Source organism: Centroberyx affinis, unplaced genomic scaffold (genome assembly GCF_046629955.1).
Source record: "Centroberyx affinis isolate AG114_WGS23_722 - 3 ecotype Tasmania unplaced genomic scaffold, CSIRO-AGI_Caff_v1 ptg001781l_1, whole genome shotgun sequence".
NCBI classification, from domain to species: Eukaryota; Metazoa; Chordata; class Actinopteri; order Beryciformes; family Berycidae; genus Centroberyx; species Centroberyx affinis.
Genome location: NW_027280174.1, coordinates 27,447 through 41,779, shown reverse-complemented (window position 1 = coordinate 41,779; position 14,333 = coordinate 27,447). Strand labels below are relative to the sequence as shown.

General features: G+C 38.8%; 2 protein-coding genes across 2 annotated transcripts; both read right to left on the bottom strand.

Annotated features, from left to right (window-relative positions):
• Nucleotides 1–868: 868 nt before the first annotated feature.
• On the bottom strand, nucleotides 869–6,478 carry vdac2 (voltage-dependent anion channel 2). The gene is made up of 9 exons (XM_071529369.1): nucleotides 6,347–6,478; nucleotides 4,745–4,816; nucleotides 4,537–4,586; nucleotides 4,138–4,290; nucleotides 3,952–4,004; nucleotides 2,754–2,981; nucleotides 2,472–2,622; nucleotides 2,302–2,359; nucleotides 869–1,880 (listed from the first exon to the last, which is right to left on the bottom strand). The coding sequence occupies exons 2-9, from the start codon at nucleotides 4,809–4,811 to the stop codon at nucleotides 1,789–1,791; spliced, it is 852 nt and encodes a 283-aa protein (XP_071385470.1). The 5' UTR covers nucleotides 4,812–4,816; nucleotides 6,347–6,478; the 3' UTR covers nucleotides 869–1,788.
• A 1,509-nt stretch (nucleotides 6,479–7,987) lies between these two features.
• Nucleotides 7,988–12,396, bottom strand: LOC139652341 (polymeric immunoglobulin receptor-like). The gene is made up of 10 exons (XM_071529380.1): nucleotides 12,301–12,396; nucleotides 11,647–11,970; nucleotides 10,974–11,300; nucleotides 10,614–10,647; nucleotides 10,252–10,349; nucleotides 10,112–10,146; nucleotides 9,432–9,488; nucleotides 8,772–8,843; nucleotides 8,607–8,675; nucleotides 7,988–8,439 (listed from the first exon to the last, which is right to left on the bottom strand). Exons 1-10 carry the CDS (start codon nucleotides 12,347–12,349, stop codon nucleotides 8,383–8,385), a joined length of 1,122 nt encoding a protein of 373 aa, XP_071385481.1. The 5' UTR covers nucleotides 12,350–12,396; the 3' UTR covers nucleotides 7,988–8,382.
• Nucleotides 12,397–14,333: the final 1,937 nt, after the last annotated feature.

Here is a 14,333-nt window from a genome sequence, read left to right as displayed (position 1 = left end):
AAATCAAAAGTTTGATGCGCCAGTCAACTACTGTAATATTGAATGTAAAAGATGAAAAGCAGCATTTTGCATTATCTATTTTTCTCTGCTTCACTATGTAAGACTACTGAATGTGCTGGCAAATGAATGCATTTAAAAAGAACCCATGATTCTGTGTATTTTCTTATCCATCTCACTGGGGGCTACTGTTGGGAATACAAACTTTAATTTTCTTCAGTGGACATCATGATTTGTACTAACACTACTGGAACGACTGCTTACACATACACATACTATTGCTGATTGTTTCGCTACATTACCCAACATGAGTCTACATTCAATTCTCTTGTAATCAGCCAAGAGTGCCTTTGCTTTGACATTCATAAAACCACCTTATAAGCAAATCTAGCACCCTAGTGACGCTGTATCCAAATAACCTCCATCTATCAAATATGAGACCAATTGAAAGCCTGATGACTCAGTTCGACCTTCAGCCAAACCCTCTATCACACCTGCATATCTTAGCAAGGTGCTCCTTTTTAACCCAGGAAAAATGTTAAAAGGATGCTTAGAAGGGGGGGGGGGGGACGACTATTGGTGTGAACTGTAAACACTTAAGTATGTTGAGTGCAGACAATCATATATACAAATACATATTTTAGATTTTGCATTGTTCTTTAGGCATATGCAAGATACTGATTTTGCAACCCAAACTCATTAACTAGAGCAGATGCTCTATTTGCACACTTGAGGCCAAGGTTAACAGAGCAGTGACAGAACATCATTCTTACACTACAAATGATCTCTGAGCAATCCATGTTACATGTAAAGCTATCAGTTATCAAGTAGTCATTACTGGAATAGCACTTAATCACATACTAAAAACACATTTGTGGAGTTCAAAGACTTTATTGAAAAGTTATACATACACATAAGGACCTCCAAGACTTCATGTGTGCATTGTCTCTGCCACCCAGTACAAGGTAACATTACCAAGCCAGTGCACATGTGCGACGTTAAATTACACCTCATCCAGACTATGATCCAGTTTGGCATTACTGTGAACAATAATCATGCCCCCCAGTTGTCTGTTAAGTAGAAAAACAAAAAAAGCCTGTTTGGTCGGCCAAGTATACAGGTTTCTCCCAAACTTAGACCCAATTTTAAGCCACCCAAAAACTGCCCAGTTTAAGGGAGGGTCATGTGTAGAGCTTTAACAGAACATCTCAAACCCTGACGGCCGACGCAAAACAAAACATTACAGAGCTTTAGTTTGTCCTTGTGTGCATGAAGAGGAAAGGTACAGCAGTATTTAAATAATAGCAGAAAGAGCCTAGTTTACTTAACATGGTTTGCAAATGTGTTCAGATGACAGAGGAATATCAGATGATCATAACTGTAAAATCAGAGACCAAGCTCACCCCACAAAACCATCTCTTATGTTCTCCACAAAATACAATGTGTCAGGGATTAACACAAAGAAGTCACACAGTTGACAACAGGCAGAGTGATTTGTATTGGATTTCATTGTCATGGCAGTGCTGGACAGAAACAATGACAAGATGTATAAATGATCAGCCACCGAGTGTCTCTTGAATAGATACAATTACAAAGTAAAAAGCAAAAAAAGGTAAATATACCAATGATAGTAGCACCAACTTTAAGTGGTACTTGAGAAATTACAGAGTTTGTTTGTCGTAGCCTTTGAACCAATCTCTCCAAGATATCCCCTTGCTGGTTTGAGTTGGAAATACATTTAAGGCCAGATTCTTCTGATATTCCCTAGTCTCCTGCAATTTTGAGGATAGTTTAGGCCTCCAGTTCCAACCCCAGACCCAGCTTGTGGCCTCCTGCATTGATGCTCTTTCCGTCCACCAGGGCAGACAGGGTGAGTTTCACACCTGCAAAGGCAAGAAGCAGCAAGAATCAGAATAATGTCCACCAATACAAAATTACTGTTCTGTTCTTAAACAAAGCCTGGATGTTGTCACTAACAACAAAGCTGTTTTGAGCTTAGACTGAAAACTTGTGTTATTTTTAAGTGTCTTTTGTGTGACAGCGTTACTATAAATGATATGATATTCTAGGTCAAGTCATTTCTAGAGCATTTGCTCAAGATTGAAGTACTGCACGTGTTATATTGTCAGTGTGGGAGGCCTCTAGTGTGGATCTTAGAGAACATGTACTCACTACACCATAAGAGTCTAAAATAGCAGTAATCAAATAATTGTAGAACTACTGTCAACTTCAGTGATTAACATTTCGTCAAGTGTCAAAAAAACACCAATCAGCTTTCCATTAACCAAGTGGGAACCATCTTACCTGGTCTAAGAGTCTGGGTGTAGCCAACACCAACAAGGCTAGTATTGTTCACTTTAGCCTAAAACAAAAAAACAAACATTGAATCAGTTGATGAAAATGATTTTAGGTCCACAACATTCTTTCTTTTCACTCATGTGTCCCTCTGAGAAAGCCTCTGCTGCACTACTCACGCTGAGGGAAGCATCCTTGTCCAGCTGGTATTTGGCTGCGATGCCGAAGCGTGTGCTGTTGCTGCCAGCGGTCCATGCCAGGTTGACTGCCGTCTCCAGCTTGTCGCTCACTTTCTGGTAGATGGAGCCTCCGAACTCTGCTCCGTCATTGCTTTAAAGATGAGCGAATATTAGGGAAGGGGAGGGAGATTTTAGTTGGATTTGAATTGTATTGATCAGTAGGTATCATTCTGTTACCATCAACATCAAAATGTTCTGTAACAAGAAGCTTTTCACCCTTACACATTGGTATGCAGCTGGAAGTCTCCCGTCTTGTAGCCAATGGCAAAGTTGTTCTGGGTCATCTTGGATTTGGCGGTGTCAAAGGTCATCTGGTAACCGGCGAGCCAGCCCTCGTAGCCGGCAACAGCAGCTCCATGGATAGTGGGACCAGCGAAGTCAAAGTCAACATCACAGCCCAAGTTGACATACTCACGCTTGTAGGCAGTCTTCACTTTGCCGCTCTTCTTGCTGTTGATGAAGAACATGGCCGAGGTTAACCTTAATTGAAATCCCATTCAAATCAGAAGGGCCAATTTACAGTAACTGCCGTTAACAAATTTAATGTGGCACATACAACTTCAAAGCCTTTAAAATCACACAGGTCGGGTGCTTACTTGGTACAAAATAGGTCAATATATTAACTGTCTTGCAAAATGTCCCGTCTTACTACACTAAATGAGTGATCACAGTGCTCCACATCATGGCCTACAAATCATATCACCAGCTTGCATATTTAATTTGTGAAAGACAACAAAAAAAAGTCTAAGATTTATAATCCCCTGATAATTCTGCACTTAGGTCCACTGCCAACTGACAGCTTGAACAGCAGCCAGGGCAACAAAGTATTCTGTCCACAGGCCACATCGTTGGGACACTGCAAAATTTACCAGCCACTTTCACCGTTTTACCAGCTAGCTAGCTTTGGAATAGGAGGCTGGTGTCCTGACCATGACACTGTAGCCTTGAACATGCTGTCTCAATGTAACCACGTACCCCCCATTACCCAAAATGAAAGAGGAGACTCTTCCTCTGGGCCATGTGCCATATTCCTCATATGATTTACACTTCCCAGAAAGCAAATACAATTAGGTCTGGCTGAGCATCTGGACAGGGGGAAACACAACAGGAATAAATAACTGCAATACTCCACTCAAGCAAACAAATCCGAAAAACATAAGAGCTGATAACGGTAATACTTTACAACATTCCACAGTTCCATATTGGGACTAGAGTCACATGGCCAACATCTACACTTGTCAACAGCATGTGCAGCACAGATCAGGTTGCCAATATTGGTTATGTAGGGAAGCTACATGCAGAGCAGACTATACTTGACATACCATTAAGTAAGTTGAAGAGTTTATGTAATATGCGCATGAAACTGAGACCAACTGCAGTCTCACTGCTAAATGACTAATGACATAACCAGTCGTCCTACCCGGTGTTTGGTGAGAAGGTTGTGTCAAAAGTCAGCTTCAGTCCCTTGGCAATCTGGGAAAAACAAATTAGTCAAGAAAAAAACATTGTGAAACTAATGCAGTTCTGTCATGCTCATTAGTATGTAGGCTGTTTTAGCTCAATTATATTTTAAATTTCAAATAATGTCAGATTACTTTTTTCTTACCTGATCTTCAATAGTGATCTCTGTCCCCAAGGTGTTGTCGGTGTTCCACTTCTCAGTGAAGGTCAGGCCGTATTCTGACCGCTTGTATTTAGTTTCCAAGGTGCCCGCCACTTTGCTGGTATCCGTGTTGGAGGAACCAGATGTTTTAAATTCCTGCAAAAGACACAGGTTTAGAGAAATGACATCCACATGAAAAGCTTTAAGACTCTTATCGCTGAATGAAACATCTATGAATGAATAAATGCTGTGAAGGCGCTCTCAGTGCAAGTGGAATTAAGTTTTGGCTGGGCTGTTACTATCAAAGCTCCTTGGCCTAAAGGTCACTCTTCAAAAAATGTGAACAATATCACAAAATAATTTCTAGTTTTCTATTCTTGAAGCATAAAGACATAACCTTACCACTCCACTGGCTGACTTTGTCTTGACATCGAGCTTCACCAAGCCAAATCCTGAAGACAGAGAAGTTCTGTTAAAACCAATTCAAACAAAGTCTACAATGCAAACTAGATTTGGTGGTAGACAAGCCTGTACACGAGGCAGCACCATCAATTTTACAACCACACCAAAACTACAAGGTGCTTGGTCATACTAATGTAAGAAGCCATACCATAGCCTTTGTTGAAGATGTCCTTGGCAGACTTGCCCAGATCAGCGTATGAGGGAGGCACGGCCATTTTACCTGCAACGAGAAGCAAAAAACAATGTTCCAATTTGTGCTCCTGAAACAGTCCATTTTGACCCAGCCATGTAGACAGGCAATGAAGTAGACTGAAAAAAATAAAATAATAATAATTCCATAATCAATTTGACAATTTGTACAATGAGGGGTGTGGCTGCACGCTTGAGGCTAATCTAGCAGCTGCAAGACTATCTTTCCTACGCAGATGCAGGGGCTGTGAGCGGCAAACTATCTGAATGTGGGTGTCTCTGCTTGGTTGAATAATCTAAACCAAAACTTGGACTAAAAATTCAGGACAAGCATTCAATGTGCCACTCATGCCCACATATGTACACTGGGAGGCCATAGTGTCATCTACAGATCAGCACCGCTGCAGCATTGAAAGTATCATGGGGATTCTTTGTGCACAGGCAGAGTAAATGACCAGCATTCAGGCTGTAAGGTTCTTAATCTTAGGTTTGTTTAAGATATAGTGTAGCACTGAATCCGCTCCATTTGTTCTGATGCAAGAGAAAACAAAAGATAAACTGAAAGAAAAGAAAGTTGACATGGTTCACATGGGGGTGACTCCTGTAGTAGCAGTTGGTCTTGCTGCAGTTGCTACAACAGATGGGTGAAAAGCTTGTCCTTGCATTTATGGGTTTGACATTTATGATTAACATCCCACAGCTATCCTATGCATTAAAGAATGCCCGATCCTTCCTTCTTGCACAGGCTATGGTCTGTTGCTACCAGTGAGCACTTCTAGAAGTCTATAATTTTGGCAGTACAAAACTTCATATGATCTTCAATAAATGTTGTCACACCTTTCTGACATGGGATCAGTCGTTCAATGACACCAAGCTGAGGATGTGAGCACTGACATGCAAACCTTTTGAATGTTTAACAGGACAACCGTAACGTTGGTTTCACTATGTACTTCGCCACTATCACAGATGTAGCTAGCATTTAAAAAGCAGGTGGCAATCACGGCAACAATGTACATGTCAGACAGCAGGTGGGCAAGGTTACTGTGTGAGAGAAGCCATTTTGCCGCACCGGTCAGCCTGGCCCGGGCCTGTCTCTTTTCACACGTTATTTACTCTTCTAGATGACTTGGCTGGCACAACTAGGCGTGGCAAGGCGCGTGCCAGTGCCAATTAGCGGGATGCGTTAGTTAACCGGTTAACTCGCATTATCAGCCTGCTACTTCGCTGCAGCTAACTAGGCCAAAGGGAGGTTACCTAAAAGGCTGCTAAGCCACTGCAAACTGTTACAGTAGTGAGTTGATAATATTTCTCACAGCAGCTTTGCAGCAGACATGCAGTTTTCTCAGCACCATGAAACGTGTAATATAATGTCAGTTATCTATTCTAAGTTAGCTTGGTCGTTGGCTTGACATGTGTCAGACGCAGCATGCTGTGTAGCTAGCTTAGCTAACTTGGCTAGCCTGCAAAGTACCGGTGCGAAGCAGAAAGCATGGTCAGCCACTCACGCCTGTGTGTTATGGAGTAGGTTAGCAGTGTTAGGCTGAATAAACGGGTCTCTTACCAGTATTAGATGGGGCTGGTGGTAAACTAAAGTGACTTTATTGAAGATGTTCCTCACACCGCACGGCCGAGGGAGGCTTCACCGGTTGGAGGGCGAGCTGAAGGAGACTGCACTGTAATAAAATCCAGACCTATCACATCCCGTCGTAGGACCCGGGAAAGTCACATATGTGCCTGTGTAGAAATAGTTTCAGTATATTAACTGTATTAAAATCTCAATATCAATCAGGATACGTGACATGAAGGTTATGTCAAATTGAGTGATCACAATACACCGTTTATTTTTACAGTTTATTTTATTGTGTGCATAATAATGTCCTTAAGATAGAAAACAATCATTTCCGGGTGCAGTTTTCAAAGGACAGCTAAATCTCAGGCACTGATTGTAATATTATATTAAGTCACTTTGACTGCAGAGTGGTTTAAATAATTAGAGTATTACAGTACATTATTATTATTAGGATTATTATTATTATTATGTTAATATGTTATTATTAGTAGTGGTAATACTACTAGTAGTAGTCATATGGAATATGTATATACTGTATATACAGATTTGGATAATGGGCACAAATAAAGAAAAGCAGTAAATTCTCAACACTCACACATTCATAGATACATCTATACACACGCACATATCTACACAAATACATACGTATATACATGCACGCGTGCACACACACACACACACACACACGTTAATTAATATGAGTATAATATCCACAAAAATACATGTATATAGACTTCCTTAACCATTTCAGGACTGTTTAATTTCACCATAAATGGCCACAACTCTGTAAAAATTCTAAGAGAGCAAGGCTACTGACCTCCACTGTCTATCAGCTGTGCCAGGTACTCTGTCTTCAAAGACAGAAGATACTGTTACTATGTTATTATTAGTAGTGGTAGTACTAGTAGTAGTAGTCATATGGAATATGTATATACTGTATATACATATATTTGGATAATGGGCATAAACAAAGAAAAGCATAGCAAATTCTCAACACTCACACATCCATACATCCATCCATACACACACACACACGCACATATCTACACAAATACATATATAAATGCATACACACACACACACACACACACACACACACACACAAATGTTAATTAATATGAGTACATACATGCACAGGCTACATTATGAAAGATAAATCAGTGAATACCTAACTGGGATCTCAACTGCAGTCAATGATATAGAAGTAAAAGGAGAAGTTTGACAAACAGTTTTGAAATGAGCAACTCATGATGTCATTCTGCAGTGAATAATTGCCTTGACTGAAGTGAAGGCATATTGTATGCCACTAAAACATTAAGCAAAAATAATGGATAGTCACAGGTGGTTTGATGAAGGCCTTCTTGGCTGAAATGTCATGTTTTACGTAATATTCTATAGTTAAATAAAAATTTCTTCAATTCAGAGCCACTTAGTGATTAATGGGAAAGCCTGACTTTCACTGATCTACAGGGGCACAGTAGGTACTTACCAGAATATTTGGAAAATATGAGGATGAAAATCTAAAGAACTAGACAGTAGATACATCACTGCACACCACAAGGTTGTTCTCTTAGCTTTATTCAGTTACATTCAATATAATAATAAATTCACTAAACATGCAATATGTCTGAATGTTTCATTAATAACTAGGTATGTAAACGTAACAGTGTGTAAAATGTGTTAACAAACAGAGCATGTATACACAATGTGTTTGTAAACATCATAGTAGCCTATACTAGATGAAAATAAGTCAGTAAACCCAACATAGACAGGCTAACGCTAAAAATGGCCAATACTTCCTTGGTAATGTTTGTCAGCTGTGCAGAGGGTCAAAAAGTAACAAGAAGCTGCAAAAGCCCAAAAGGGAGATATTGTCACATTTAAGTATTAATCAATAATAATTACATTGTTGGACAAGTTACTGCACAACCAAACAGTAACAAACAATAAAACCAGACTCCACCAAAAGAATCTAATGACAGACAATAAACAGACAGACAGACAGACATTTAATCAGCAATTTAGATCTATTTCTGGTGCCGAGTCACTGTGGTATAGATAACGCTCTGAACATTTGGTTCAACCTATTGGAGAGGAGAAGCGAAGACAACAATGAGGAAGGAACAACAATGAGACGAGAGAACAATTGTGCAATGATGGAGTTTTGAAAAACTTGAAGTAACATAATGAGACAGCAATATCCCCTGAACCACCTGAACATGTTAAAAACAGTGTGTCGGCTGTACAGTACCTTCGGCTGGGCCTTGGGCTTGATGGAAACGGTGCTATATGCCACATCATCATCAGACACTTTGTTCTGCTGCTTGTATAAAACAGTCACAGATATATTGTAATGATGTAAACGTACTTTTCTCAAAAAAACATAAACCATACACTTCATGATCTCAATATTTACCCTTTGTACTGTTCTGTGCTGCTTTGGAGCCACGGTGCTGTACGTCACATCGTCACTCTCGGCATGTGACCTCTGCAAGGAGAGAGAGACATGACAAAGACTGGTGTGTCATATATTTAGCTTCATTTTATGTTCATGCAGCTTCCTTTCTTGATATATTTCAAAGTAGTTTCATTAAATCGGGGCTGTGGTCAGACTGCATTGTCTTTACATTATGGTGTGTATGGACAATATGAAGTGATATTTGAGTGATTTGGGTCCGCAATTTCCTAATAATTTCCTAGAAAGTAACTAGGAAAGTTGTTGCTTTCCTAGAAAGTTCCTAGAAAAGAAGTTTCCTGATAGAACCATGATATTATGTAGTAGTTATATAGGAAACTTTCCAGGAAACTTCCTAAGAAATTAACGGTTCCTTTCTAGAAAATTATTAGGAAATTGTGGACCTGGAAAATAAAGCACTACCAAAATAATATGTGTCCTCAATCACCTCATTAATGGTCACAGTGAAGATTCTTGTTGTTGGTGTCATCAGAGATTGAAACCTTTCCTGAACTACTTGGTTGGTTTGTACTACGTAAGAGCTGTGGACTTCACATGGTTTGTGTATTTGAGTGTACTTAAACTGTGTAGTACAAATAGGTTTAACTAAGTTAGAGTTACCTGGCCTGAAGTTCTGTTAACGTGCCAAACATCGCTGTATGTTATTTCCTGTTCATCCTGTAATTAATAATCAAACCAAACATCAGAGGACCAAGAGGGCTGAAACACACAACTCTCTCTTCTGCAGCCATTCATCTTGGCACCTTGTCCATTTTGCTCCACCCAGTTTCAATGGAACATCATTTACACTAGGACAGTAAGACTACACAGTTTTTATTAGGCTACATTATCAGCATTACCATGTTTTTTTTTTTAAGTAGTGAACATGAACAGTTTAGACATAAATAATTCCCGTTTATGAAAAAGTACCATCATTTCAGCATTCAGCACTAACCCTAACCATGAATAGGTTTGTGATCACAAACAGAGTTTTTAATTCTGATAATGGTTACTGTATTCTTCCTTGAACAAAATCCCATAAATGAGATATTATATATGATGATGTATTTTAGCTAATAGCTACATTAGATATCCGTCTACAATGGCAGTCTATTGTTTGAAAAGGTTACACTTGAATCAGCACTGCCACACACACAGCAGTGCAAACATGAACAAATAATCATGTTGGCACCTTATTCTGTGGAGAATAGCTTTTTTTGTTTTTAACAAAGATGATACTGGGAAATAAAAAAAATAAAAAATAAAATAAAATAAAAATAAAATGCATGAGTGTATCTTACCTTTGTTGAGGCTGATGATTCTGCTTTGGCCTGCTCTAAAAACACAATGAACACTCATGCTACTGACTCTCCCAATGACTGTGAAACTGACAAATATTTTTGGCATAATTTGGATTAATTAAAGTTCACCATAGACTTACTACGTCTTCTCAACTTCCACCAGATGAATAAGGTCACCATTACAATAAAGATCAACAAGCTCAGAGGGACGATGAGAGTCTTCAGGTAAATGGATTGACTGAAACATAAATTGTAGGCACACAAGGCAAATTAATTAAAATAAAGCAAACACTATATTTCTCATCCTGTTCATCTGCTATCATTATCCAAGATGTCATGAGTTGTTAATGAATAATCTCATTAATCATTGAATAATCTTATAGTTATTATATAATATCCACAAAAATACATGTATAGAGATTTCCTTAACCATTGCCGGACTGTTTCATTTCACCATAAATGGCCACAATTCTGTAAAAATGCTAAGAGCAAAGCTACTGACCTCCAGTGTCTATCAGCTGTGTCAGGTACTCTGTCTGCAAAGACAGAAGAGATGTTTATACATTAAGCAGTAGGTGGCTCAGCACCAAGAGAGTGACTGTGCCGTTTATGGTGGTTGGAAGCCGTAGTATGGGCTCAATAACAAAACAGCCACATTGATCATCAGAATAATATAACATGCAAATAGCAATAATGAATCCTGATATATCACTTCTATATTAAATCAAAAACATTAAGGTATGGCTGTACCTGACATAGTACATACATTGTTAGTACTTACAAGTGTATTTGCTCATTAACAGTTCCATGCATTGGCATCTGTAGAGTTACATGTGACAATATGAAATGGTTTGAATCTTACTTGTTATGATGGGGTTCATTGTAGTTGTAGTTGAGGGTCCTTCACGAACAGTGACTCGCACTGGCATCTGTAGGTCTCCTTTAGCACACAAATACCAACCACTGCTGTCGATCTTCAGTCCACTCATAGTCACAGTGAAAATATTTGGGGCACTCGAGTTGATTGTCACTGGTGTTCCATCGATTGATCCAGACTGCTTCTCTACACATGACTTGCCCAGTCTACACCACTTCATTTGTCCAGTGTCACTATGGTGACATCTGATAGTTATATGTCCTCTATTAAATCCTGATATCTGCTGCTGGACCACATTGAGTCCAGACATACCTTGAGGGAGAACAAACAACAATCAATAGAAAATTGTGTGTAATACTCTACATTGGCAAAATAATGATGCCAATGTAACATCAAATACGGAAAATGTCCCCGATACATGTTGGTGATGATTCAAAGCAGTTTGCATTCATTCAATTTGTAGATAAATAATTTCTTCAGTCAAACCATTTCATTTAGATTCAATCTTGCAACAAATGACTGACATGTAAAGTGAATTTAATATCAATATAATTTGTCTCTGCAGCAAAATTAGACACCCCTTTGTTTTTTTTCACCAAATTGTTATAATTTCACAGAAAGGGTTTCACATGTTCTGAACTCAATAAATGGATCTTACCTCTGGAGACTGACAGGTGAAAATACTCTCTGACATCTGCCCCTCCATCAATCTCCACAGCACACCAGTAATAAGAAGTGTCCTGTACCACCAGGTCATTAATGGTCACAGTGAAGATTCTTTGCTTGGTGTCATCAGAGATAGAAAACTTTCCTGAAAGACTTGGTTGGTTTGTTTTTACCACATAAGTGCAGGAGCTCCAATAATTTCCATGACACAAGCACTTCACATGGTTTATGTAGCGAGCATCATAGAGACAAGGGATAGAGATGGAGCCTCCTGCCTTCACTGACACTTTACTCACTGTAGTTATGCTGTGAATTCCTGCAACAACAAGAATTGCAACAGTTTTGAATGGTATATATATTAGCTTACAATATTGTTCCTTCATGTCCTGTCTTTTGTAGATGTTACTATCAGTAATAACTGTTTGTTTTACAGAGTAGATTATAATGATCCTGATTTGTCTCCAAAATGTATGAATTTAACTTCATTCTTCAAACTGACATTCATAGAGTTATAATCATGTGCATTTCATTACTCATAAGTGCCATGCAATGTTCATCATTATTGTCATCATTACCATCATCATCATCACCAGCCCAAGCATATGCAAAATCCATACATAATTGTAAAATGGCTCTTGTGACTGACCTGTGAGTCCAGCGAGGGTGAGAAGAACGCTGAGAAGATGAGTAGCCATGTGAGTGAGTGAGTAAAGACAAATAACACATGTGGGCCTAAAGTATCTCAGGGACAAAGGTACTGAGAGACTGATTTCCTGCTTCCGAAATCTTTCTATATATGCAATAACTGCTGGTACAATCTCTCTTCCTCCTTAGTCACATTGTGACACGGTTGCATTGTACCGGTTAGATGACAAAGCAAATATCCATGCAGCTAGAGAGTGCATTCAGTATCAAAACTGACCGTTGTTTATAGTATTTCCCAGTGGTGGGTAGAGTACTGAAAATCTATACTCAAGTAAAAGTACAATTACTCCTGGTAATAAAGTACCTGGTTAATAAATTACTCAAAGTACAAGTTACTTTCCATTTTAATATTTTTTAGGGTGTGCGGGCCAGTGCAAAATAATGAAAAAACAGCACTTGTTGATAAACTTTCTTAGCCCTTTATAAAACAGAATATAAGTCTGTTTAACTCTAGTATTTACAGACATTATCAAAGTAACCAAACCTATTACAGCCCCAAAATGCAGTAGATACCGAATACAATACAATTAATTAAAACTCAGATTTTCTGTTCTGTAGTATTACTCCCTGTACCAAGACCTCAGTCAATCAACTAGAGAATGAAAACTTCTCTCCATTCACATTTTTCATTTGGGGATACCCATTTGTTGGAAGCTGCCTCTTGTTCTGGGTTTTGCTCCGTCATCATCGCATCGTGTTCAAAAGACAGGTGGTGCTTATTTTTCTTCCAGGCAGCTGGCAACTTGGCATCTGCAGTAGAGGTGCTCCTCGCACGCTCTCCCCCCCTACACTCAATCCCCGCATTTAGAGCAGACTAGTTGTAATGAAGGTATACATGGCAAATGTAGTGAAGTAAAAAGTAGATTACTGGCTCAAAAATATACTCGAGTAAAGAGTAGAAGTACAGTTTAAAAAAAGGAACTAAAAGTACTTGTTCCTTAAAAAAAAACTACTTTTTTACTCACGTGCGTTACTTGTGACGCGTTACTACCCACCCCTGGTATTTCCTCATACAGTGCTGGAGGGTAAGCTGTCACAACTTTACAACTTCTCCATGGTGCTTGAACCAAAATTGATCCTTGACCCTTTCAGGACTGTTTCGTTTGACCATCGTTTGCCCTTCTTTATAGAAAGCCCTTTCTAGTGTCTGGATTTGTTTTGATTTGTATCCTTCACAAGCTTAGTGTTACTATGTCTAAAGGTTTCTGATAACAATATTACAATAGGGAAAAACAGATATTCCTTAATATGAAGTTAGAAAGGGTTTTATTTGATTATACCAGTACAGCAAACATAGACAAATCTTAGGTTGGGAATTTTTGTTTGGTTTTTTTTATAGAAAAGAGCATCTAAGAGCATTTTTTAAAATTAAGTTATATGTCCAGAATTAGGATGACTTAAAAAGCTAAGGTTTCTGATCATAAAGACATTACTAGATTTTTACTTGACATGGATCAACTTCCCCTGAGTTTGTGTTTTCACTGAATCGTAACACGGCAATAATGAAAAACAGGGGATTACAACTTTTCACAAAGTAGCTGATCCCATCTGAGAATATTCAGCAAATATGCCTTTTACATACTTTTTGAGCAGACAATAAAAAATAAGCAGTTTCCTTTTTCCTAAAATAGTACACTTTTTTTTGTCCCCAACCAAAGGGGGGACTATGGATAGGTCTCCGTCCGTTCGTTCGTCTGTTAGTTAGTCACACTGTAACGTTGACTTTGTGCCGCTATGGGTTGGCATTGACAATGAATGGGGACTCAGTGGTAAAGCAATACAGTTAAAGTTATCATAGGTAACATAATAGTCTACACACGCTACACACTTGGAGACATCAGACTGGGTTGATGTGTTGAAGTGAGAGTCAATGGAGAATTTTTGGGCAAACCTCTAACCACAAGACACTGTAGTTATTCTACAGTTGTTGGACTGTTGTACTGTTAATGCACTCATCACTGCACTACCACTGTG

What these genes read in the sequence shown, in the direction of transcription:
- vdac2 (XM_071529369.1), bottom strand. Translation starts at nt 4,811, where the DNA reads ATGGCCGTGCCTCCCTCATACGCTGATCTGGGCAAGTCTGCCAAGGAC. An exon ending in CATCTTCAACAAAGGCTATG is followed by an intron (nt 4,587 to 4,744) that starts GTATGGCTTCTT and finishes CTCTGTCTTCAG; the next exon opens with GATTTGGCTTGGTGAAGCTC. An exon ending in TTCCAGCTGCATACCAATGT is followed by an intron (nt 2,623 to 2,753) that starts GTAAGGGTGAAA and finishes TCATCTTTAAAG; the next exon opens with CAATGACGGAGCAGAGTTCG.
- LOC139652341 (XM_071529380.1), bottom strand. Translation starts at nt 12,349, where the DNA reads ATGGCTACTCATCTTCTCAGCGTTCTTCTCACCCTCGCTGGACTCACA. An exon ending in AGCACAGAACAGTACAAAGG is followed by an intron (nt 8,676 to 8,771) that starts GTAAATATTGAG and finishes TTATACAAGCAG; the next exon opens with CAGAACAAAGTGTCTGATGA. An exon ending in AGCCCAAGGCCCAGCCGAAG is followed by an intron (nt 8,440 to 8,606) that starts GTACTGTACAGC and finishes CCTCTCCAATAG; the next exon opens with GTTGAACCAAATGTTCAGAG.